The sequence below is a fragment of the Limulus polyphemus genome, unplaced genomic scaffold (genome assembly GCF_000517525.1).
Source record: "Limulus polyphemus unplaced genomic scaffold, Limulus_polyphemus-2.1.2 Scaffold2310, whole genome shotgun sequence".
NCBI lineage: Eukaryota > Metazoa > Arthropoda > Merostomata > Xiphosura > Limulidae > Limulus > Limulus polyphemus.
Genome location: NW_013667920.1, coordinates 63,062 through 87,813, shown reverse-complemented (window position 1 = coordinate 87,813; position 24,752 = coordinate 63,062). Strand labels below are relative to the sequence as shown.

The window sequence follows — 24,752 nt, the reverse complement described above, 5'->3', positions numbered from 1 at the left end:
GCCAACCACCTCCTAACTTAACATGAAAAAATCCCCATTGTTACCATTCATGCCAACCACCTCCTAACTTAACATGAAAAAATCCCCATTGTTATCATTCGTGCCAACCACCTCCTAACTTAACATGAAAAAATCCCCATTGTTACCATTCATGCCAACCACCTCCTAACTTAACATGAAAAAATCCCCACTGTTACCATTCATGCCAACCACCTCCTAACTTAAGATCCAAAATCCCCATTGTTATCATTCGTGCCAACCACCTCCTAACTTAATATGAAAAAAATCTCCATTGTTACGATTCATGCCAACTACCTCCTAACTTAACATGAAAAAAATCCCCACTGTTACCATTCATGCCAACCACCTCCTAACTTAACATAGAAAAAAATCCCCATTGTTACCATTCGTGCCAACCACCTTCTAACCTAATACGAAAAAAAAATCCCCAGTGTTGCCATTTTAAAGAACTCAAAGATTAATAACTGATTATAAAAATTACATGCATTAAATGATAAAAAGAAATGAATAAAAGTTGATTAAACAGTAATTCCATTTAGTTACATGTACTGTTAGCTTAATCACTGCGTATTAGCAAAAACATTCGGTTAACACTTGACAATAATGTTGATTACTAACCTTGTTCTTGGCTATACTTTGACTGGCAGACACTAAAGACTGGATACACATGGATAAGACCTCTTGAGACAAGCCTTGGAAAATAGTCTTCTGCAATACAATTATAAAAATGTTGTGGTTCTATTTTAAGAAAAATCATAATATACAGCCACCCAATTTACATATACTCATGGTCACTTATAACAATAGCTTCAGTTTGGCATTTACATTCTCCGTTAATTATTAGTAAATCAAGTTCATACCGGATTGAAGGATCCATAGTATATCAATAGCTCAATATTTGGCACACTAGACAAAACAAGTAGGACAATCAGATCATCAGTGGTAACTTTGTTTACAACCTTCTTGTGGAATTAATTTACAAAATTAGCCTTATTGAAATAAATAACCTACAATATAACCGCTCATTGCTATAGCAGCTAGTTCAACTATTTTTATATTTTGTTTACAGCTTTTCATTCTTTTAAATTTCCAACTGTGACAAGTTGTTGTTCTTTGTTGAATTTCTCACATAGTTACTTCAGAGCTTTTTGCAGTAACTGTCCCTAATTTTAAAAGTAGAGAAAAAGTTGCTAGTCAGTCAACATTAACCACTGCCAACTCTTGAGCAACTCTAATTCAATAGTGATTTGACTGTCACTCTTATAATGCAAAAAATAGCATCAAAGAGCGAAACCCTTTTTTTTACAATAAAGAAACAGGAACCATGGAACTCTGATTCACAGTTTGGCATGCTAACCACTAGGCTGTGATTGGCCAACTAAAATAAGACATTCAGACTAAAGATAAGCTTGTAATACAGGTTACAGCAGGTGAGTTAAACTAGTAATGTGAGGGACAAAATATACTGGCTTGCAATGATTATTGAACCAAACAGAGTTAATCCAAAAAAAAGGAAATTGTAACAATTGTCAGTGCAATGGATACACTCAATATTTCAGACTTAACTCTCACGTAATGTGCAAAAATGGCTATTCAATCAAGATATCAAGAAAAATGAAAAGTAAAAAATAATTTAGAAAGTAATTTCTGACACTTGTGACAAAAAACAAAAACAAGTACTCATACTTCAGTTCAATAGTTGAAAAAATAAATTATCAAAATGGCAAATCAAATTAAAAACTTACCTCCAAGCATCGGTACAATTTGGACAAACATACTAATGTTCGACGGACTGTGGGGTACCACATGCCATGGAGATCAGCTGGTGAATCTAATGAAAAATGAAAGTCACTTACATAACTCAAACAGACATACTAACTATTTCAGTACTATAGCTGGTTCAGGTGTTATTCTTCATCTTACCAATCAGTTTGGTTTAAATAAATGTAGGGGATTTTTTTTTAAGTTCCTCAGCATGTTCCAACATCAATAAAATGAGAAATATCGGACATACACCAATACTTCTTAGTGTATATACTGATGACGTCAGAGGAAACACAAATCCATGGTCACAAGAGAATCATGTACCTACTTACTGTGGACACTACTTATGTAAATGGTGGTTTGCATCCTTGGAATGCCACGACAGACAGATGACCACTATCCAACATGGCTATATACTGTCCAATGGCATCTTTCAAAGCCGGTCAACTTAGCAGCCACAACATGATACACACATAACTTTACATTTTACCAAGGCAAAAAAGTCAAGTGGGTCATCTCAAAGCATGTAGCCATACTGAATATTCAACAAGTCCATTCATCTGTCTATCACACCACCTTATAAAGCAGATTTAGTGCCACCTGGTGACCAAGGATTCATTTACCACTTTTCAAATAATTTCCAATGTACAAAGTATTTAATTTTTGTTATAACTTGTTACACTTGTGAGAGAAGTTATATTATTCAGATGTCACCTTGTTTATAAATGTAAATACATTATTTTACATGACTATTTGCTCAGTAGTTACAAATTCTTAAGTCTTAATTTGTCTTGATCACTAAAAACTTTGGTCCAATCATTGCGAATGCAAAAAATAAAAATAAAAAAAGACGAAACATAAAAATATAAGCTCTATTTGGGGACATGTAGATTGCCAGCCAGAATTGCACACAATTAATGTTACTTATTACAAAAAGAAGCAACTAAATGAAAATGATGAGGTAGAAATATAGAGAAGTTTACAGAAAAATATGTTAAGAAAGAGTTTTTTTTAACAATTTCTTAAAAAAAAGAAAAATATGCTTAGCACAATAAAAATACAAAAACAGATTTAAAGTACACATCAAACTGCTGTACTGTAAAGGGAAGATCGTGCAATAGTCAGGAAATATTTCTTCAAACATTCAAGGTACATTAAAAATGTATATTCAGCATCTGCAAATGCCAAACTAAACAGTTCATGATTTGTTTTCCTTGACCTTACTTAAAAGTTTAATCACTAAAAGCCCATAAATTTTTGGTAAAAAGTATATACTGTTCTACTGTGGTTTGTATGATTAACCAGTTAGCATGTAGGTGGTTACATCTTGGTGTCAAGAGCAGTGAGAGATGACACTGAATTTTTATTCTTCAATTGTTAAAATATAACAAATATTTACTGATAAAAAATATATCCACATAAAGAACTCCTGAGTTTAAACAAATAAATCTGGAAGCATGAATTTTTAATACTTTTGCTTCGGCACAAATCAATAACTGTGGGTGAATGAAACATCCTGCTTTCTACCATTTTTCACCTCTTGGTCTATGTAGTTTTTGTTCTGTACACAAACAGAACATTACAAACAACTTTGTTAAGTTTATAAAAACATAAAACATTAGTTTCCCTAATTTTGTGTAAAATATATGTGTGTTTACTTTTAATTTACTTTTCATTCATTAACGTTCTCTATGATATTTATTATACATCAGGACATGGAGTGGAAAATTACTTCTCATAACCTTCATAGGAAAGGTTTTTGCATGGATTTTTATTTACATTTTAATCCTTAACAGGGATTTGTCAAGTTTTTGTAAGCTTTGCCATGAAACTACATTTGTGGGTATTTTAATACTTTACAGGAATTGGCCAGTTTTCTCAAGTTATGTGATGGGACTTTACATGTTTGGTTGTTTTAATTAGGTTTCCATATAATTACCTCACAGTTACAGTTAGTCTATATTTATAACACACGTTTCAAGCCAACTGAACATAAGACACGGGAAATATGTTACTTTTCTTATTTAAGTATAAACTTTCATGGCCGTTTGGCATCATAAAAGAAATGAGAATTTCAGGGAAGTTTACTTTGCTTAAATACTCATTCCACGTATAACCAGTCTTTGCTACTTATTTTGTAGATCAAAATGATATTTTGGATTATAAATCAGATCTCATATAAAACTTTCTGTTATAAATACTTCCAAGTTATCTTACATAAAACAGTCCTTCCTTTGACAGGAACACTCGGATTTAATTCTGACGCTGACTGGGACATGGTGGTCTCCATCACTTGTTCGGACGCTGAAACTGACATGACTGCAATACTTTCCTCTCTGTTCTTAGACTCTCTACTAACACAGGCTGGCGCTGAAGTAGTTGACCCTAGGGAGGATCGAGAACTGGAGCGGCTAAGGGGCTTTTGAGCCAAGCTCTCTGCAATGTTCTGTGAGCAGATTAATAAATGCTCTTGAAGTTTTGACAATGTATTTCATTTATACAAAAATATCTGATTCCTCAGATTCTAAATGTGTAAATGTTTATAAGAAACTGCCCTTAAAATAAAAAGAAATTGAAATATACAGAAAATCATGTTAATATACTGAAAATTAAAAAATAATTTAAATTATAAGTTGTATGTTTATAGGGTGATTTCAACACTTTTGTTTTAGGTGGCAAAAATAAATTAAACAAATAAGTAGGAATACAAAAGTACGAATTGCTACACAAATTATCACCTACTACAAAAATTACAAAAAATCAACATTCAACAACGGAACTAGGTAAGGAAAACAATTCTCAATCGGTTAATTATGAAAATGGAATTATACCTCAACTATGACATTGATACTTGTATCTAATGTTAGAGATATAGGGTAATTATAAAAACAAAAAACATATTTAAAATAACATCTTAAAAACTAATAGTCCTAAAGAAGCAAATGACACCAGGGGTAAACTGAGAACTTAAATTTTCAGTCTAGAAAGGTTACAGTGACTTCAGTTTCCTCTAGAGTGGTGTATACAAGGAACAGTGTGTATGTTGTATGGTGTAGGAATACAAAAGTACGAATTGCTACAAAAATTATCACCTACTACAAAAATTACACAAAATCAACATTCAACAACAGAACTAGGTAAGGAAAACAATTCTCAATCGGTTAATTATGAAAATGGAATTATACCTCACCAATGACATTGATACTTGTATCTAATGTTAGAGATATAGGGTAATTATAAAAACAAAAAACATATTTAAAATAACATCTTAAAAACTAACAGTCCTAAAGAAGCAAATGACACCAGGGGTAAACTGAGAACTTAAATTTTCAGTCTAGAAAGTTTACAGTGACTTCAGTTTCCTCTAGAGTGGTGTATACAAGGAACAGTGTGTATGTTACGGCTTTGTGTACCTTCAGACTATTAAGTTAAGAGTCAAGTCAAATAATCAGTATTAATTGTTTCCTTTGTTTCCATTGCATACCACAACTGCTTGTCATTTGTCATACATTATTCATTTTATGTCATGTTCTTTTTAAATGTTTTTATTCTATTAAGTAGCCGCTTGGTATTTGTTTCAATACTTACGTTTATGCAATAATTTTTACCATACACAGACAAAATTATCTTTCCTTTAAAGACAAATTGAAAGAGCTCTCTTAGGTAGTGTACATAAAAAAGTACACCTTTAAAATTAAGATTTTTTCAATTTTAAACATTTTGACTGTACTTACTGTCTTGCTAACTAATTAACTGTCCAAAACTATACCTTATTCATCAAACAATAGAAAAACATAAAGCAAGTGCCATGAGGAAGTAGAATTTCTTGCAGGGCACTGCAAGTGATACCCGAGTGTTTGGACAGTTTCTTAGCTTCAACAATGCGAGTAGAGCTACAGACGAAATGTTAAGATTTTACGAAGGTCTTTTAATTGTGAATTTGAAACCAATTTTAATTCAACTTCTTCTAAATCTATATATTTATTTTACTCTGGTAAAAGAGACGTGTAGTACCCGTGAATCTTGTACATCCTAATAATTCAATTATCTATAACAAACACCTACGAATGTACCTGCATCATTTCTAGTTTTTCCGGATAAGCTAAGTCTCCTGGAGCGGGATGATAATTCAGAATATCTGTTCTGATGTAAATGTGGGTTCTGTAGGCCAGTCTTTCCTGAACATCTTCCAACATCTGCTGGGCCACGTTAGCAAAAGCTTCAAGCTGTTTGGCTGAAGGCAGTGTATAAAATTAAATATTAAATTTTAATAAAACAAACAGAATAAGTTGCTGTAAAATTTAAATCTTTGAAATGTGTATAAAAATATTATGATTAAAATTGTACATGAGCATCTGCAGGGGGTGTCAAGAATTAGGCACTTGCCCCCACTGAAAAATGAGAAAAAAATGTATTTCTTTATTCTTTCATTGCGTGTGTGTATTTGATGTATACTTTGCCACCCCCCTTGAGAAATTCCTGTGGATGCTCATGGAACTGTATTTATTGTTTGTTTTTCATCAAAAAATATGTTGAGTAAAAAAAAAACATAATGAAGTAAATATTTTTCCCAATAAAAGTTATATTTTAATTATTTAGTTTGAGTTATAGGTGACAAAAACACAAATATGTGCTTATGTTTCAAAGCAATGGAGGTACGTGGCTAGTTTATGTATAGTGTTTAATGATTTTAACCAGCAAGTTCTTTATCCATAGTTAACTAATGGTAATAATCCATTACTGGGATGACATTAAAATGTAAGTGAAATTTGTGTCAGAAAAATATTTGAAATTACTATAAACAATGACTTTGTATGTTGGTGTCTTTCTCAATAAAATGAATCAAAAATTTTATGTGTATGATACATGTTTCTTTTCAGTATGACTGAACTGTAATGGTAAGACACTTAGAATCAATTTTGATGCTTTGCTTTCCAGAGGCCAGTGTATCCAACAAATTGCAGTATTTTTGTGATACGATAAAACTATTTTCTTTTATTCAATCATTTAATTCTAACAATGAGACGGGTGCAGGTTACCTCAAGGGCAAAACTATACCATTAAATTGTCATTTTTCCACACATTAAAAGAAAAGAAAATACAAAGTAATAAAAGTTTAGCTTGGTGATACGTTGCTAGAAGAACAGGTGTTTGTGAACAGTTTACGTTAAAGTTACAAACCTAATTTTTTTGTTTAAAGCTTACTTTATCATTTTATATTTCAATTGAATTATTATGTTGAAGCACGATAAGAAATGATTTTTGTGGAACAAGATGAGATAGGCTTAGTTTTATTATTTTTCACTCGACTATATCAAATTTAATTTCACCAACAAGATTGCTGTGTTAGGTTTTGTTCGCATTAGGCTATATCAGCCTAAGTAACTGCTTGAATGAGGATTGAAAAGAAATGTAAGAAAGTATACATACATAATTTAATATAAAAGAGGATTAAAACTTATTACATATACATTAAACTAGATGTACTTCCACAGGGTCCCCAGAAATGTTCTGTTTCATGTGTAAATAAAATCAAAATTAAAAGTAACAATTATTTTTATTTCTTACTTTTGAAGTTCATATGTCATGCATGCTGTGTTGTAGCCTACAGAGTGCATAATTATTCTCATGATTCATGGCATGTGCACATTTTACTGATGTCATGACAGTACAAATTGCAACGTTAGGCGTACCTTATGTGACATCATTTTAGTACTGACTGACAGACAACACACTACTGTATAGTGGTGTGAGTGGTTAAAACAGGTCGACCCCCCCCCCCCCCTCCAGACAGCCTTCAGCCCCCTTTAAGGGAAATTAAATGTTTTGGTTAACAATTCAAAAAAATTGGTTTGATTGTAACTTTGTAAGTTATTATTATTTTATGCTAGTGATCATAAACACAGCATAACTACTTGTGTTTTTCCTATCAAAACAAAGATAAAAAAATTTACAGTTTCATAAGATATTTATAGAAAAGTTTCAAAAGAATATAGTAAGACACATAAATCAATAATTAAAACCTAGAATAAAGTTAAGCATTTCTGTTTCTTAAAAAATATATCACAATGAAATCTGGAAATTTCAAAGCAGCAAATTCATATAAATATCACAAATAAATATTTTATTTACAGAAGCTACATAGTAATTCTGAAGGTTCAAACTGTTACATCCAGTAGTTTATTCTCAATGTAATAAAACAAACCATACAACAAGTGCTTCAAACTGGTGCCCTTGAGTCTGAAAAGAGTTATTTATTTTAAAAAAATCAGTAAATGCATAAAAACATGAAATTTAAAAAAGTTTGAAAATGTGACTTACGATCATTCTGTACAAACTCTTCCAACATTTCCACCTGCAGAGAGAATCAATGATTTTCATATGAGTATATATACACATACATAGATAGATATACACAGATCCTTTGAAAAGTTAGAAAATACACAACTTTTTCTGTAATCGTAAAGTTTTTTAGGATATCTTTGCTACCTGGTTCCCAAAACTCCACCAGGCAATTTAAATTGAAATGTCTGCCAAATTTGAACCACTCAGTTTATGGAGTTACTTATTCATATGAACCAAATACCAACAAAATCAGTTTAGCCAGTTTCTAATAATTTGTGACACCAGACAGACTAGAAAAGTCTTGCATTGCTTTTTTTTTTTTTAGAAGAAATATATTTCTGACAAATAAATCAGGAATATTTTGTACTAAAACTTTTGTTTATACAATAACTTTCTTTAATGTATTGTTAAAAAACTTTAAGACTAACAAATATATACAATGGCTGATGTTTTGTAATATCTTACAGTTGTGTAGCTACAACTATCACGTGTCACGGAAATCCTTTTTTTATTTGCCAATGATTAGTGTTCACATTAGCACTTGAATTTGTTAAATTATAGAGACCAAACTATTCGAAAAAAACGTGGCCTCCTTATGTCTTCTTGGGGAAAAAATGGGGTCCCATGTTCAACATATTTTTACCCAAACCATAAAAACATCAGAAATTTCATTCTGTACTACTTACTAACTGTAGTAACGTTTGAATGTTTTCTACACTGCATTGGTTCCTGATATTCATAATTGATCAATACTTTTTAAACACAAATCTATCATACTTAAATCTTGCCTATGGGAAATATTTTTTGGCATTTTAAATTCTGATCTCACATTGTGCAAAAATTTGCAGACACCTCTTCAAAGTTTTCTCTGTCTTATTAAACCATTGAAATTCTGTCAGCAACTCTTGCTAAAAATATCTATTATTTTAACTTTTTAGCAGGACTCCAGCCATGATTTTTCTTTATTATCTTTATTTGATAGTTCACAATTTTGAACACAGTACTAAGTGCACTTCAAATTTCCATGTGATGAATTCCATAAAGCAGTATATAACATCTACTCTTGTAACAACACAGAAAACAGTAGAGATGATGTAGTGTAAAGTTCAAGTAAAATACATACAAATATCTCAATTTTATTAAAAAGTACAGTATAGTGAATAGGAATAAAAAAAACAATATGAAGGTGATCTTAGTCTTTGTCCCCTTTATAAAGCAATTTTCTCCATTACCAATGTTAAAATTCATGTATTTAAATGTAAAAAGTACACTTACAATGTTCTGTTTGTTTGTTTGTTTTGAATTTCGCGCAAAGCTACACGAGGGCTATCTGTGCTAGCCGTCCCTAATTTAGCCGTTTAAGACTAGAGCTAGTCATCACCACCCGCTGCCAACTCTTGGGCTACTCTTTTACCAATGCCCCCACAGCTGAAAGGGCGAGCATGTTTGGTGGGACGGGGAATCGAACCCGCGACCCTCAGATTTCGAGTCGAGCGCCCTAGCCACCTGGCCATGCCGGGCTACAATGTTCTGATCCTATGGGTGAAGTCTATTGATAGGAATTCCCAATTACAATATTTATGAATTCCCTCAGAAAAAAAAACAAACATCTAGAATAATTAAATCAAGTTTCTAAAATACACAAACATAATTTACAAGCAAAACTAACTTGGGTGAAAAAATGACTTATCTATCTATACCTTTGGCCAGCCATTCCACCGATCATTAATTTTTTTCAATTTTACCCAACAAACAATTAATCAAAAAATAATTTAAATAATTAAACATAGATATTTAACTTTTAATCACATTTAGACACTATTTAACTCTCAAAATAATCCACCCTTTTTTTAGGAAAGTTTAAAAAAGGAAAATATTTTTATAAATAAAAAATATGCCAAAGACTAATATTACTTAGGACAAAATGGATCCTCATAAGAAACAAGCTTGTTAAAAGTTAAACAATGAAATGTGTTAATGTTATTACCCGTTGTCAGTTTGTCTTGGGATCAAGTAAGTTAAATAGGCACTAACCTTCAAGATAGTACAGAGTTCAGTAAGGGTTTCTAAATGATTTACGTGGATGATTATTGTACGCAACACATCATACAGTCGTTGACACAAACGTTCCAGAAAAGTGCTGGAAGAGAAAAGCAATTCAACTGGAAATCAGTGAGATTCCATCGTTATAACAGAAACAAATCAGAGATCTGGAAGTTCTTTTATAGTTTCTTTAGACATTCTTTTCATTCCTTGAAAATGTTTTAACCTCAAATTATACCTGTTTGAAAGCCACATAAATTTTCTTCAATTACATTAAGTAAGCTTACTTGGTTTAGCAAGTACAATAACAAACGTTTTCTGATGACTCAAGTCCTTATTTACCGAATACCACCGGGACACGTATTCAAACATGCACATAAGTAAAATAATTTATTACTTATTATTATTATTTATCACTGAAAATTTTTGTCAGTTTTTGACTTGTTTTGTTTACTATTTATAACCAGAAATAGTGACTAATGCAATTGTCAAAATAAAGTAACAAGAAAAATGCATTTATGAAGATCAATCAGTTGAAATTGACTGGATCTAGAAAACTGAACTTTCTGATGAGCAACAAAACAGAAAAAAGAAATTCTAAGATGAATACAAGTAATTTTAGTATTTTTTAAAAATCAAGCCTTACAACAAAATTTTGCAAATTTCACAACCAACTAAATTATAGAAAAAACTACAGCAAATTATATTCAATTCTTTAAAGGTTGAAACTATATATTATTCAGTAAGTTTTTAGTAAGTTTTGTGCAATTTGGTTAAGTATTTCTACTGTTAGGAAGTACAATATCAAATGACACAAGTGACACCACTCCAGTCTTGAAAGGGTTAATAATCTTCTAATAATGTGTTTCTACTTCAAAAACAACATTACAGACTAGAAATGTTCTTGTAATAACAAATCGAGTAATTACTTCAGTTCTTGACTTGGTCGAGAGAAAAAATGCTGGTACAACTGATGCTCATCTTCAGAAAGGTGCACTAGGAAGGCACACCCACTCCTCATCAAAGCACAGTGATCACGCTGGTGTTTCTCTGCTAAGTTTGTGATAGCTGTTGACACACCTGGTCCTAAAAGCAACTCCCTTTGAGTAAAGTAGCACTGATGACAGTCTTCTAAAAGCTGTTGGTATCTATATGTTCAAAATATGAGTAAATGTGAACTACTGATAACAATAAACTTACTTTTCATCAAGCACAGTGACTCAAAACATGTACTTTTCAAATCACCTTTATACAGATAAATTGCTTCTATTTTATAACTATATAGTAGTTTAAAATTCATTTTAAAACAAGTTATCAGTTAGTTTAAAACTAAATTCATTTTGTGCAATGTTTAAGAATAATAATAAAAGAGTATTTATCTGATTTTCAGTGAACAAGTTGTATCCACTTTATTACTAGAGATAAATAATCACAGATACCCTGCCCTTAGCAGACAAATACAACTAGAGTTAAATAATCACGATACCCTGCCCTTAGCAGACAAATACAACTAGAGTTAAATAATCACGATACCCTGCCCTTAGCAGACAAATACAACTAGAGTTAAATAATCACAATACCCTGCCCTTAGCAGACATATACAACTAGAGTTAAATAATCACAATACCCTGTCCTTAGTAGACAAATACAACTAGAGTTAAATAATCACGATACCCTTAATACCATTAATAGCATCTTTCGAAAAACAAATGACAACCACTGATGTTGAATTGTCTATGATTGTGCGATGTTATTCAGGTGTGTTTATTCTTTCATATATTTTCTGCATGTGTGACAAACCTGTGTCATTTAAATTACATACAGATGTCGCTTAGTAATCACTGGTGTTATCCTTTATTTAATCATATTATAGTTTAAGGTTCATTGATTTGAACACGCTGAACGTGTTTCATATAATACCTGAAATTATTGTAAATTAAGCTTCTTTTCAGTCCTACTCTACCTCATTAACAATTTACTTCGCAGAATTGCGAAAATCTTTTTTTTTTTTTCAGATTTCCAAGAAATCTTGTGTTCATATACAAAGAGACAAATAATTTCATGGAATAACTAGCTTCTGGCAACTACTTTTTTACCATTTTTTTAAGGATAAAATTGATTACATTGTAGTTTTTTAAATTTCTTCATTGGTATTTACTACTCTCAATTATCTTTTAAAATCCAACACACCTATGTGATAACTTCAAGTAAAACAAATTGTATTATTGAAGTTAAATAACTAGTGAAATTAAGTTTTGCAAATATTTAATTCTTCTTGTTTGTTTTGAATTTCTGCAAAGCTACACAAGGGCTATATGCACTAGCCATCTGTAATTTAGCAGTGAAAGACTAGAGGGAAGACAGCTGCCAAACAAGCCATCCCTAATTTAGCAGTGAAAGACAAGAGGGAAGACAGCTGCCAAACAAGCCATCCCTAATTTAGCAGTGAAAGACAAGAGGGAAGACAGCTGCCAAACAAGCCATCCCTAATTTAGCAGTGAAAGACAAGAGGGAAGACAGCTGCCAAACAAGCCATCCCTAATTTAGCAGTGAAAGACTAGAGGGAAGACAACTGCCAAACAAGCTTACTCTGAATTTTTCTCAACTCTTTCTTCTATCTGTTCCATCAAAGCTCTTATTCGGGGACCTCGGGCTCGGAATTTTCCATATAAAAGCGTGAAAGCATTATCATTAGGAGAAAGTGTGTCTTTACGAGCTAAGATTTGCTGGGTAGTCTGTTGAAGGTTGGCCATCACGTACGACTGAATCATGCCCAGAGCTTGAGCTAACAGCCGCTTGAACCGAGCAAGATAGGTTTCTGATTCCTTGTACTGAGGCTGAAAAATGGATTAAAACACTATTAGTTGCTTAAAACTGATCCACAAATGTTAGCATGTCTTTTAAACCATTTTCAAAAGGTTACATGTAATTCAAACAATATTATTCACCAATTGAGCTTAAAAATAATACATAAACTATTTTTAGTTGTGGAAAATGTAAATGTATAATCAAATGATTATTAACCCTATAAGAATGAAGTTGGTCAATATGACCAACCTTTGAACTGTGAAACTGTATGCACTATAACTATGAATTTACCATGTGTACCTTCATGACATTTGGCAAGCATTTAGTAAACATTACAAGCCAGTCATAAACAAAAAACCAGATTTGTTTATGAAGTATTTCTATTTAATATTTGTCTGTGAATTTCTGACGCCTTTTCTGAATCATTTGAATGAAAGGTGATTTTCAGGCTAAGGCTTATAAGGTGTTATAAAAGAAAGATAAGTAACAAACTTCTACATAGCTAGTGTTACATCTACAGAAAAACCTAAACAGTAAACTGATGGTTGTAGGAAACTAAATCAAATAAAAATATGCTGTGACTTTATACGGTTGTTTCAAACACATCCAAAAAATTGATTAGTAGTCCTAGTAATTTATCCATTTATAATTTGTAGGATATTGAACTAAATTTGAATATATTCTCTAATGTGATATGAGAAACATGTCTAATCATGAACATCATTAAAGATAACTTACATTTGCTTTCAGATAGGCAATGCAGTCATCTAATCGAGCCAACATTGGAACAAAAGACTCACTAACGACAGAAAGAGTTGGAGAATTCAATTTCTGGAACACATGACATTGTCTTAATAGGTGTTCAATATACTGGTAAACTTAGTATACATATACCTGTAGTACTACAGTAAATGCATTACTATTTATAAAATAAAAAAATAAAAACATATTACATACTAATCCTTTTATAATATATCAGTGAACAATATACTTTCTGAATGGCAGAAAATTAAAATAAGTTACCATTTAAAAAAAATATATCTAAGTACGGTTACAAAAAAAACTCAACCAGATCATTCATATTATAATTTTAAGAGAACAGTTAATTTTTAATATCTTCCAGTAAGTATATCAAAATATCTGTTATAATTTCCACATTCTCATACATTGGCACTTGAATCATGCAGTTTTTATTTCACTGGAAAACTTTTTAGTTGGTTTTAAGCGAAAAGTGAGAATGTGGTCTAACTGATATGTTTTATATCACTTAAAATTTAATTCAAGATCTTTCTTCTGCTACGTGCAATAAATCTGTATCTTTTGCAATTTTTTACTTCAATAAGGAAGCACATTATGCTAACATAATAATAAACAGGCAAACAACAATTCATGAGCATAGTGAAATGATATATTTATGGTGAAACATGTTAAATGTTTCGACTTGAATAAGACAGACCAATGTTCTATCGAAACATGTACTATGTTCCACCATAAATAAATCATTTCATTATGCTTACAAATTGTTTGCCTACTTATTATTCTGTGATTGTATTATTACATGTAATATATGTTTACGTGTTAAATGTTTCGACTTGAATAAGACAGACCAATGTTCTATCGAAACATGTACTATGTTCCACCATAAATAAATCATTTCATAATGCTTACAAATTGTTTGCCTACTTATTATTTTGTGATTGTATTATTACATGTAATATATGTTTTAATAAATTTATGTTGTTTGTCTTTTTCCTTACTCTGTAATACACCAATGAAACAGTGTTCCAAAGGATTTATTAGAAGCATTACTATGAAGTACACTCTAATGCTATCATTCATCATTAACCAAGATTCAAAACCTTTGGCAGCCGAAGGAAAATATGTAATAAAAATAATGTAAATCTTGTCCATTAAACAAGATAAACCACATCAAGTCTGCACTTTCATTAATTTTTTTATACATATACAAAGTCAAACTTTATGGACCAGTAAGTTACAACAATACAATTTTATCAAAAAAAATTAAAAATTATTTTATTTTTTGTAATTCATTGCAAAAATGGAAACTTATGAAAATTATATTGAAAACAGAATTTCTAAAAACCTTTTAAAATCAGACATTCAATAAAAACAAAGCACAATACATTTAAAAAAGGACCTTGTGGCAACAGCAAGTCTTAAAATAACTGTACACATATTAAAAATTTGTGAATCTTTTAACATCTCAAGAGAATCTCTGAAATCATGCATACAGCTTATTTTGAAGACACGTAGCAATTTTTTAAGAGACAAAATAGTACACAGCATAAAATATATACCTGTGAAAGTGTTTCAAGTTCATTAAAGTAACTGAGCTTTTCCTTGATAACTTCTGCACAATTGACCAAAGTAGCCTAGGAAAAAAAAAAAGACACCCTTATTAGATTTAAAACAAAAATTTCACAAGTTGACTAAGTGGCTGGAAAAATGTCTTTTCTAGAAACAAATGTATGAGAGCACTGTTAAAGCTTTAATATATGAACTACATATAAAACAATAAGTATATATGATCATTTTATCCATCTTTCTTACTTATTACATTTTTAGTGGAAGGTTTTTGGTCTCTGTAATAGGATTTTTAACATATTGTGTTATATCTATTTTTACTATAATGTCTTAGCTTTACACCTGGTTTTTGTCTGATATTTATTACATTATCATCATCAGTCTTTCCTAAATTATTTCTTGTTCATTAAACATCCAAAACACCATCTTTTATTTACAACAGGTCAAAGTTGACATCATTATTATCAGATCAACATCCCAAGATGACCAGAAACAGAATGTTTTTATTATCAAATTAGTTTTGTTATAGATAAAACCAATTGTGAAATCTATACACAATTTTACTTCAAAGTTTAATTATCAAAGAATTTTACTAAACACTTTTATTGTCCCTACAAGGATTCCTAATATAACATTTGAAATACTAATTAGCCATGAAATATACAAGTGCCAGATACATTAAAGATAATTACATAAAGTTAACAATAATTTGTGTACCTGATCCGTTAGAAGCTGCTCGCATGCCTCATGTAAAGTATTGGTCTTGTCTGACACAAAAATATAGAGTTTCTGTAATGACTCTAGTTCTTCAAGAGAGGTTGTTATTTCATCAAGAAGACTGCTACATTCCATGTTACTAGTGCAAAGTTGATCAATATACAATCTAAATAAAAAATACAGAACAATGCAGATTAATCATTTATAAAAGAGACTGCACTAAAACACTTATAACTAAAGTGTAACAATTAAAACCCAGGACACAACATTATAGTATTTTTTTTATGAGCTCTGAATAACTTTGGCATCATTAGATATGATGTTAATTTTATCTAAAAAGACATACAAAACCTACATTTAAAATTTAATTAAATAACTTTATTATCAATGTATGTTAATAAACTTGGCATTAAAAACATAGGTTATAATTCCAATGAATATTTTATCTAAGTTTTAATTTCTTAATTTCAAAAGGAAACAATAGATACATTTTCAGTCTTCATTTCTCTGTGATGCATTTCCCCTTCAATTCTTCTTTTTAGATTTTCTTTATTCCATTTATGAGTTTCAGAGTGTCCAACCAATTAGATTACTATAGGTACTGATAGGGATATAAGTTGAGAACCTCCAACCTTCTCAAATTGCCAAGATACAAATTTTTTACACATATCAGTGAAGCTCCTCCCATCTTATCATAGCTTTTAATGAATTTATCTATACCACATGTCCTTATTTGATGGGTATGTTGATGACCAACAGAAAAAGTGATCTTCTGGCTAATAGAAACCTATTAGGGATATTATTTAGGGCATGGAAGTCTAGACGATTCACCTCAGATGGCGTATGTGCAATTGTTACTGTTCAGTCTCAAGCAGCTAAAAAGAATTTTTTAATCTACGTATAGCTTAGTTAGAAACCAGTTAAATTATTAGTGTTGGGACGTTCTATTCTAGTGCCCAATATATTTTCTATGTTCTAAAATGCATATTTGAAAGCTGAACGAACTTTTATTTGAAGAAGTAACTTAGTTAAAAAAGTGAGGTCTAGCACAATTATGATATACACTAATGATGTACTATTGTGATTTATTGCTATTTTGCTGGAGGATTACTGCTGAAATAGATTAAGAACTACAGTAATGAGGCTAAAAAATTAAAGAAAACAGATATGAAAAGGTTAAGAGATGAAATTGCAGATACGAGAAAACTATAAATCCAGTGCAACAACTCATTCAAAGAAAAAAAAAGGCATTGTTAATTATATTTCATATTCTTAAACTTTTTATTTCACTGTACATTGATGATTTTGCTATAATTAGTGTTATGGCAGAATAAATAATAAATAAAACAAAGTTTACCAAAAATAATTTAATATTCATTAAGGAGATCCTAAAAGTTATGCAAAGATTGGAAGATGAAAACGTATTTTTTAATCTCAGCATTAAAATTATCTTGCACTCAAACCGGTCAGCATCTGAGTTGGACAGACTCAGTATAGCTTCAAAAATTCAAGGACAAATCTTTAGTAATTAAAAAAAGGCCAACTTTTTGTGTATAGAAGACTTGTAACATATACTAAAAGCTTGCAAATTTGTGTGAAAATACATAAAATAAATTAAGAATTATAGTAAACATTATTATGTACAGCTTCAATCATACAAGATCAGTCCAATGGACCTCTGCCATTGACATAGGGTCAAAAGGTCATAAAAATATTTGAGTTCAGTCAATTAGTTATTATCTGTTATGTAAGTTAAACTGCTGATTCCCATCCCATGAAAAAGCTTTGATTCTGAAAAACTTTATCTTGATTGAATAAATGGTTCAAGTTTTTACTGACAGTTTCATTATATAGATATATATTAGCCAAGAAATAACCTCAATAAATTCTTTCTTTAAACTACTGAATGTATAGTAAATTACTTAATACAAATACAGAGTTGTGGTTACAAAGTGATATAACAAAGAGTACGATACTGTGTGCCACTGTGGTGCTAGCTCAACTTGTGCTGAATAATACACATTTGAAGTACAGTTGGGTATAAATGTACCCTAGGTGGTATAAGAAATTTAACATAATCTAACATATGTGACATTTAGAAAAATGATTGAAGTCACTTTTTTTATCCTGTTTCAACAAGCTAACAAGGGCCACAATTTCAATTTTCCTATAAACAAAAATGTAATTTGTTGTACTTCATACTGCTCTCTCTAAAAAACACTAATGAAGTTTTGATTTACAATTAATTTTATGGCCTTGTGGTTCATGTAAAATACAATATTTGCCCGAAGTCTAATATTTTAAACCTATTTAAATATGGCAAAATTACTTCAGTTTACACTGCAACAACTCAAAATAATTTTATGTTCTCAGCTAACAGATAAACATACTTTTCCATATGGCAAAAAATAAAAACTTTATTAGTATGAAATACTTATAATGCTTCCATGACAAAAATCTATTAATATGAGGTATTTCATTTCAGTTTGACACAATAAGTATTTTCAGTGAGGGCTACAAAATGGAATTATTTTCCAATATCACCATTCAATTTCTTAACATATTAACACTTACTTCATGGCTTCGTCATCATCTTTCAAAATTCTCTCTTCAATATTGTCAACCAAGGACAAAAACTAATATAAAAAATATTTTGTAACAGAATTTTGATAAGTTAGAGATTACTGCAGTAAAAAATACACAGCTATTTTTTGTTAAAATCTTCACTTAAAAAAACTTTCAAAAACTGATGAAATAGATCAATATACAGTTGAATTTTCACACAATACTTTAAAAAACATGTAATAAATTTATTAACATGACTATATGTAATTAAAGTGTACAAAATAATTTAAGATTTTATGTTAACAAATAATTTGTAATGATTGATAATAGTTATATGTACTTTACATTGTGTAATCCATGAAAATATTCTCTTCATTTTTGCTATAAATTTATAAATGCACAAAAACATTAGTGTATTTACTGTAGCTGTAAACTATAGTGCTACTAAACAGCTTATGAAATAAAAATGTTTATCTTATAGTATCAAAAACAAATAATCATGAATTAGAAATTCCACTATGTTTCAATGAACTGTTTTTATTGAAGGAAGTAGAGTGAAATATTAAAAACTGTGAGAAAATTTGATAAAATGCACATTTCATAAACATATTAAACTTAAAAAGAAAAACAGTTCAATATGCTTGAATTTTGAGAACAACAATATGAATATATGTTACATTTTAAATTTTACATAAATTTTAATAGCAACTCTGAAGAATTAGAACATTGAAAACTTAATAAATAAGATGACAGTAATTATATTTTATACATAAGTGTGAATTATTGATCTCAACATATTAAGTAAGTAGCACCTACTTGTTGTGATGTTTCAACAGTCTCTTCTACTTGAAAATTTACCAAAGCTGAATTTAAGCACATTACTTCAGAATTATTTCTTTCCTTCTGTAGTTCATATTCTGGTTCTAAAGGGGAAATTCGTTCACTGTTAACCTATAAAAAAAAAAAACAATTCTGGCTAGCCCTCTATTGTTACTTTAATCTGGTAAAGCCTAAAAGCACATCTGCAGAGTATTGTCTCCTTGTCTTAATAAGAACTGTTTATTCCTCGCAGTCTCAGCTGTAATGGCCATTTATCCCACAATTATAACAGTTCCCACTTTCTAGTAACCTCTGGAAGTTCTTATTCCATACTGACTTAATTTACAATTCCTCGTAATATGTCCTTCCAAGCTGCACTTGAAACACCTATTTTCTTCTGATCTATTTCCTTATTCCACCTAACAGCTATCTGATTAATTCTTTCAGCTCTTCTAAACTATTATTGGGAGAGTTGAAGTTTCAATACTTAAGAACCTGATATTGCCATGTCTTCTAGATGGTGCCTTCAGTGATTTATATGCAACTTTAATGGATTTAAGTTACATTACCAACTGGAGAGCTTCATTTAAAGATGTACATTGCATCAGTACAGTTGTCATATCATCATCTGTTAAGGTATCTATAAACTGGTCATGTGCCAATGAATCCATAATTTCACAAGAAGCATCTGGGTAAAATAACTGGACACACCTCTCCAAATCATCCACAAGTTTGGCTAAGGTCTCTTCTTTCTTCTGACCTTTGTTCCTAAACATTGCTCTGGATACTTTCTTCAGGTGCATCATTCCAAATCTGAGGTGACTACCAATGTTTGATAATTATTACAGCTCTCAGCTGGAAGGTTATTTAATATCATCAGAGCCAGTCTTTTTAACTATGTAGCAAGATGAGTGGCTTGTTGACCACTTATCCAACCATTCACTCTGGAAATGAGTGAATGTTCATTGGTTTCTCGATTGCTCGATGATGACCTTGCCAGCTAAGTTTAGGGCCTTTATTTGGTAGTGCCACAACTGAAAGGTCTTTCAGTAAGAGATGGAACAGCAGTAGTCATAACAGATGTAGGCAAAGTAAGTTCTTCTATTAAATATTTTGTAGTAGATGGTTTTTATGTTGGAATTCGAGCTGATGTATAAGGATGTGTGACTGGTTTAATCTTTGCATTTAATAATTTGTTTTCCACATCATTTATTCTGTGATTGATCTTCTTTTCTACCTCATTGATGTCTTTCTTTACTTTTGTCATTACAGCCTTCCTATACTTCGTTGATGTCCTTCTGCCTTTCTCCACATTTATTGTTGTAATCCCTCTATATATCCCCCTATAACTTTATTCATCTTTTATTCAATCAGATTTATGTTTGATTTTAATTTTTCTTTAAACAGTATGTCTCTTTCTTTTAACTCCTCTCTTATATTTTTGTCTCTTAGTCTACTTTAATTTTTTGTCACATTCCTCTCATTTTTGACCTCTTTCTTCTTGTTCGTCTTTCAATAATTCCATCATATCAAGTAACACTTAAACAGTTAAACTCAAATTTAGTATATTCAAAGTTCTATTTTATTTTCATCAAAACAATTGCACTTCTAATATTCAGTTCACTTAATGAGAAATTAATTTACTTCTTAATTAATGTAAACTTGTAACTAGTACTCTTTGTTCACAAATGATTCTCAATATCTCAATAACAGTAGTACAACCAGCATACAAATAAATTTACTTGTACTATTTCACAGTTAATCAACATAGTAACTGAAAATACATGAGCTAAGATTGATCCAAATACTTCACTCTAACAACTGAAGACTACAACCGATTCAATTCTTGTCTCTTGACATTCCCTGAATTTACCAGAATCTTGGCTTCAAATCTAAAGCATTTTAAATAATCTAAGCTTACTTTTATAAACTTACTTGATCTTAACATCATCTTCTCTCTAGCTAGCATCCAAATTGCAACAACAATACATTACATCATATTAGTCATAAATACCTATACTCTAGGTATATAGGTATTTTCACAAATCACTAAAAAACATTTTATTAATACAGTTATTACCATTTTAAACTTTACATATAATGAAATTAATATGTCTATCAGATGACTAAGAAACAGAAATGCTTATCTATATATGAAAGGTATAAACATGTACAATGAACTATTCAATTTATAGTTACTCTGCGTCCACAATTTTTGCCTTGGAAAATATCACTACCTAAAATATGGTGCCTAAACTGCAATCTTGTTTTAGAAGTCATTTTAAATTACCTTATACTAAAAGTATTGTAGAATACAGTGGTGTATCATTTTAAAATTCTGAAAAAATGTCTTAGCAGAAAGGAAAACAAGTTGTTAAAAATGCTTACTCACTTAAGAAGTATATAACTTTCAATGCATAATATTAACTTTGTTATAGTGGATTCACATATGAAAATAAGTCATGCAGTTCCCATAACATTTACAGATATTATATTCTATCCCTATACTACAGCACATCAAATTCTTATATCAGTATTCCTTGTCTATATTTCACTAAATATTAAAATATTATAACTGTGTTTATTAGATGATGCTAACAATAACTTCAGTAAGTAACACATATCTTATATTCCTGTATTATGACTGTCTCCAGTATTTTATATATCACACTCACAGGCACATATGTACATATACACAGTATATATTTTATGATATAATTGTAACCTTTAATATACTATGTTTTTTTTCACAACTTTTGCCTAAAAGCAAAATGTTTTTAACTATCATTTTTAGTGCTGTACATTGTAAATTAACGAGGCTGCATTTAGAAATAAAGCATAAGAAAAATCCTAAAAATATTATTGTTAATGTTATTAATGGTATACAGTTATTTAACTTCGTGTATTATATTTTAAATTTAGTTCCAGTTAGCTGGTAAGACTGTTAAACTTAATATGTTTACTTGAAATATGCCACATGATGAAATTATAAATAAAACTATGTTACTGTCAGGTTTATCAATCGTAATATTTTTACTCTCGTTTTGTTTCACTGTCTCTGTTTCTGCTAGTGCTAGTATTACTATTAGTACTAATGCAGTGACTATGTCGACTCAGTAAATGATTGAGGATAAACATATTTTCTCAATTAAATGCTTACCTCACTAGGTAAAAGCCTGAAAGCAACAATCGACATTAGTTCTTCAATACTTTCTTTCTGCAAAGATGTTAGTGGAGCTAGTGGATCTATATCTCGCTCCCAATCGTTCAATCTTTCTAAAACCTCTTTCATTTCAGTTGTTGAATAACCAGCCATGTTGTTTCTTTAGTGTATCCGAAGTTTAGGGAGCAATTTTTAATTGCGTCAATTCATATTCTAACAAAACATAATCTGTGAAATAAAAAATATGTTTTGCAAAGTAACAAATTGGTGTTTACTAGCACTGTTTTAAATGATTTTGAAAATATAAATAATGCATAAATCAATCTCCATAAAAATATATTAGTAAACAGCGAGAAAAAAGATTGTAAATATAAACTTTGTTCCTAATACTGAAAATAATATGCTTAGAAATTTCGTTATGCAAAAGCAATAGAGAACTCGCGGTACAAATTTTTTATCTTTTGTGTTTTTATTGAAACTAACCAACTATAGATATAATAAAAATCGTATCCCAAATTTTAAAAAATTGACTTCCAAAATTACATGGAATCATGAGAGAGAGATTGAGTGGACTATCATAAATGAAAGAAAATCAATGTATATTTGTTTGTTATAGAGCACAAGGCTACACAATGGTTTGTTTTTGATGTGCACATTACGGTTATCGAAACCCTGTTTTTAGAGGTATGAGAACATGACATAGATAAAGGAATAGTCAATAAATGACTTAAATTTGCAGATGATATTAAGGTATTGGGTGTTGCTAGCTGTGAAGAGGATGTTGCTGATTCACAAAAGGATTTAGATCATTTAGTGAGTTGGGGAATAAATGGCAGATGAGTTTTAATTATAATAAATGCAAGATAATGTATGTGAGTTATCATAATTTGAATTATAAGTGTAATTTGGATGGGAATAACATTAACAGTGTCATGAAAGAAAAGGATCTTGGTGTAATGGTTGATCAGTATCGTAAGCCATCCAAGCAGTGTGCTGTTGCTAGTGGTAAGCCAAATAGGATTTTAGGTTTTATGTACAGAAATATTGAGTACATGTCCAAAGAGATTATAATTTCATTGTATAGGTCACTGGTTAGGCCACATTAGGAGTATTGTGTTCAGTCTTGGGGGGACATTGAATTATTCGAAAACGTTCAGAGGATGATTACTAGAATGGTACTTGGGATGGAGGGTTTGTCATATAAGGAGAGATTAAGATCTTTGAAACTAGGGATGTATGGCTACCCGGTAATACTCGGCTCCAGCCGAGTATTGAAGCTAAAAACAGCTGAATCTGGGAAATTGAAAATGGCATCTAAGCCCTAATCTTTGTGGCAACTTACGTGGCACTGAAAGTTACAGTCAAAATGTGGTTTAGCTAAAGAAAACGTATTCCAAGCAACAAAGACTGACCACCCACTAAATGTCAGGATTCAGAGTAAAATAGGGGTCAATAACAGGTATGGCTTGAGAAGTGAATTTCTGGGTAAGGTGGGGGTTTTGAGTGGTTAGGGGTTTGAGAAGTTGGGGCTAGGCATTTATTGACATAATGATTCTAAAACGTGTCAACATAACTGTTTCTGCATTTTCTTTCACTGGCCTCAGAAATCGCACGGAGTTGGTAAGTAATTTTCAATTTTTCTATCTCAATAAAAATTACATTACAAAGTTGTCAGTTTCGTTATTTTTCCACCCTGTATATTGCTCTTGCCATCAGGCTTTTCAACTCAGTTCATCACTGCTTCTTGCTGTCATGCAAAGTTTAATTTTACCTTCTTTCAGTCAAACTTATATTAACTTGTTATTTTAATAATTTTTCATTCCAATAGTAAACGCCTTCCCTAGTGGCACAGCAGTATGTCTGCGGACTTACAATGTTGGAATCCTGGTTTTGATACCCGTGGTGGGCAGAGCACAGATAGCCCATTGTGTAGCTTTGTACTTAATTACAAACAAACCAAACATGGCTACTTGGTCTGGAGATATTTTATGTGGCAAATCAGATCGTTTTGCAAAGTGCACCCTTTTCTCCACAATGATATCTAGAGGTGGCATGTCGCCCAGGACGTTTGGAACCACATTGCTGAGAAATCATCTCGCTTCATTTCATAAATAGAATTTGCAAACATGCAGAGTGACGAAAACGAGAACAATAAGAGAAAACGTGACGACGAAGATACTGC

General features: G+C 30.9%; 1 protein-coding gene across 2 annotated transcripts in view; it reads right to left on the bottom strand.

Annotated features, from left to right (window-relative positions):
* The window catches only part of LOC106466584 (conserved oligomeric Golgi complex subunit 3-like), a 34,126-nt gene extending 11,369 nt beyond the window's left edge, over positions 1 to 22,757 (bottom strand). For both annotated transcript variants that reach the window (XR_002612243.1, XM_013926877.2), the window contains exons 1-14: positions 22,568 to 22,757; positions 19,405 to 19,539; positions 18,598 to 18,659; positions 16,024 to 16,189; positions 15,300 to 15,374; positions 13,720 to 13,812; positions 12,763 to 13,010; positions 11,103 to 11,321; positions 10,165 to 10,270; positions 8,107 to 8,140; positions 5,859 to 6,019; positions 4,003 to 4,231; positions 1,767 to 1,852; positions 640 to 729 (exon numbers count right to left, since the gene is read on the bottom strand). Coding sequence is in view for 1 of the 2 variants with exons in the window: in XM_013926877.2 (XP_013782331.2) it covers positions 640 to 729; positions 1,767 to 1,852; positions 4,003 to 4,231; positions 5,859 to 6,019; positions 8,107 to 8,140; positions 10,165 to 10,270; positions 11,103 to 11,321; positions 12,763 to 13,010; positions 13,720 to 13,812; positions 15,300 to 15,374; positions 16,024 to 16,189; positions 18,598 to 18,659; positions 19,405 to 19,539; positions 22,568 to 22,723 (1,860 nt within the window). In the remaining variant the exon portion in view is untranslated. The remainder of the gene's footprint in view (positions 1 to 639; positions 730 to 1,766; positions 1,853 to 4,002; positions 4,232 to 5,858; positions 6,020 to 8,106; positions 8,141 to 10,164; positions 10,271 to 11,102; positions 11,322 to 12,762; positions 13,011 to 13,719; positions 13,813 to 15,299; positions 15,375 to 16,023; positions 16,190 to 18,597; positions 18,660 to 19,404; positions 19,540 to 22,567) is intronic.
* Positions 22,758 to 24,752: the final 1,995 nt, after the last annotated feature.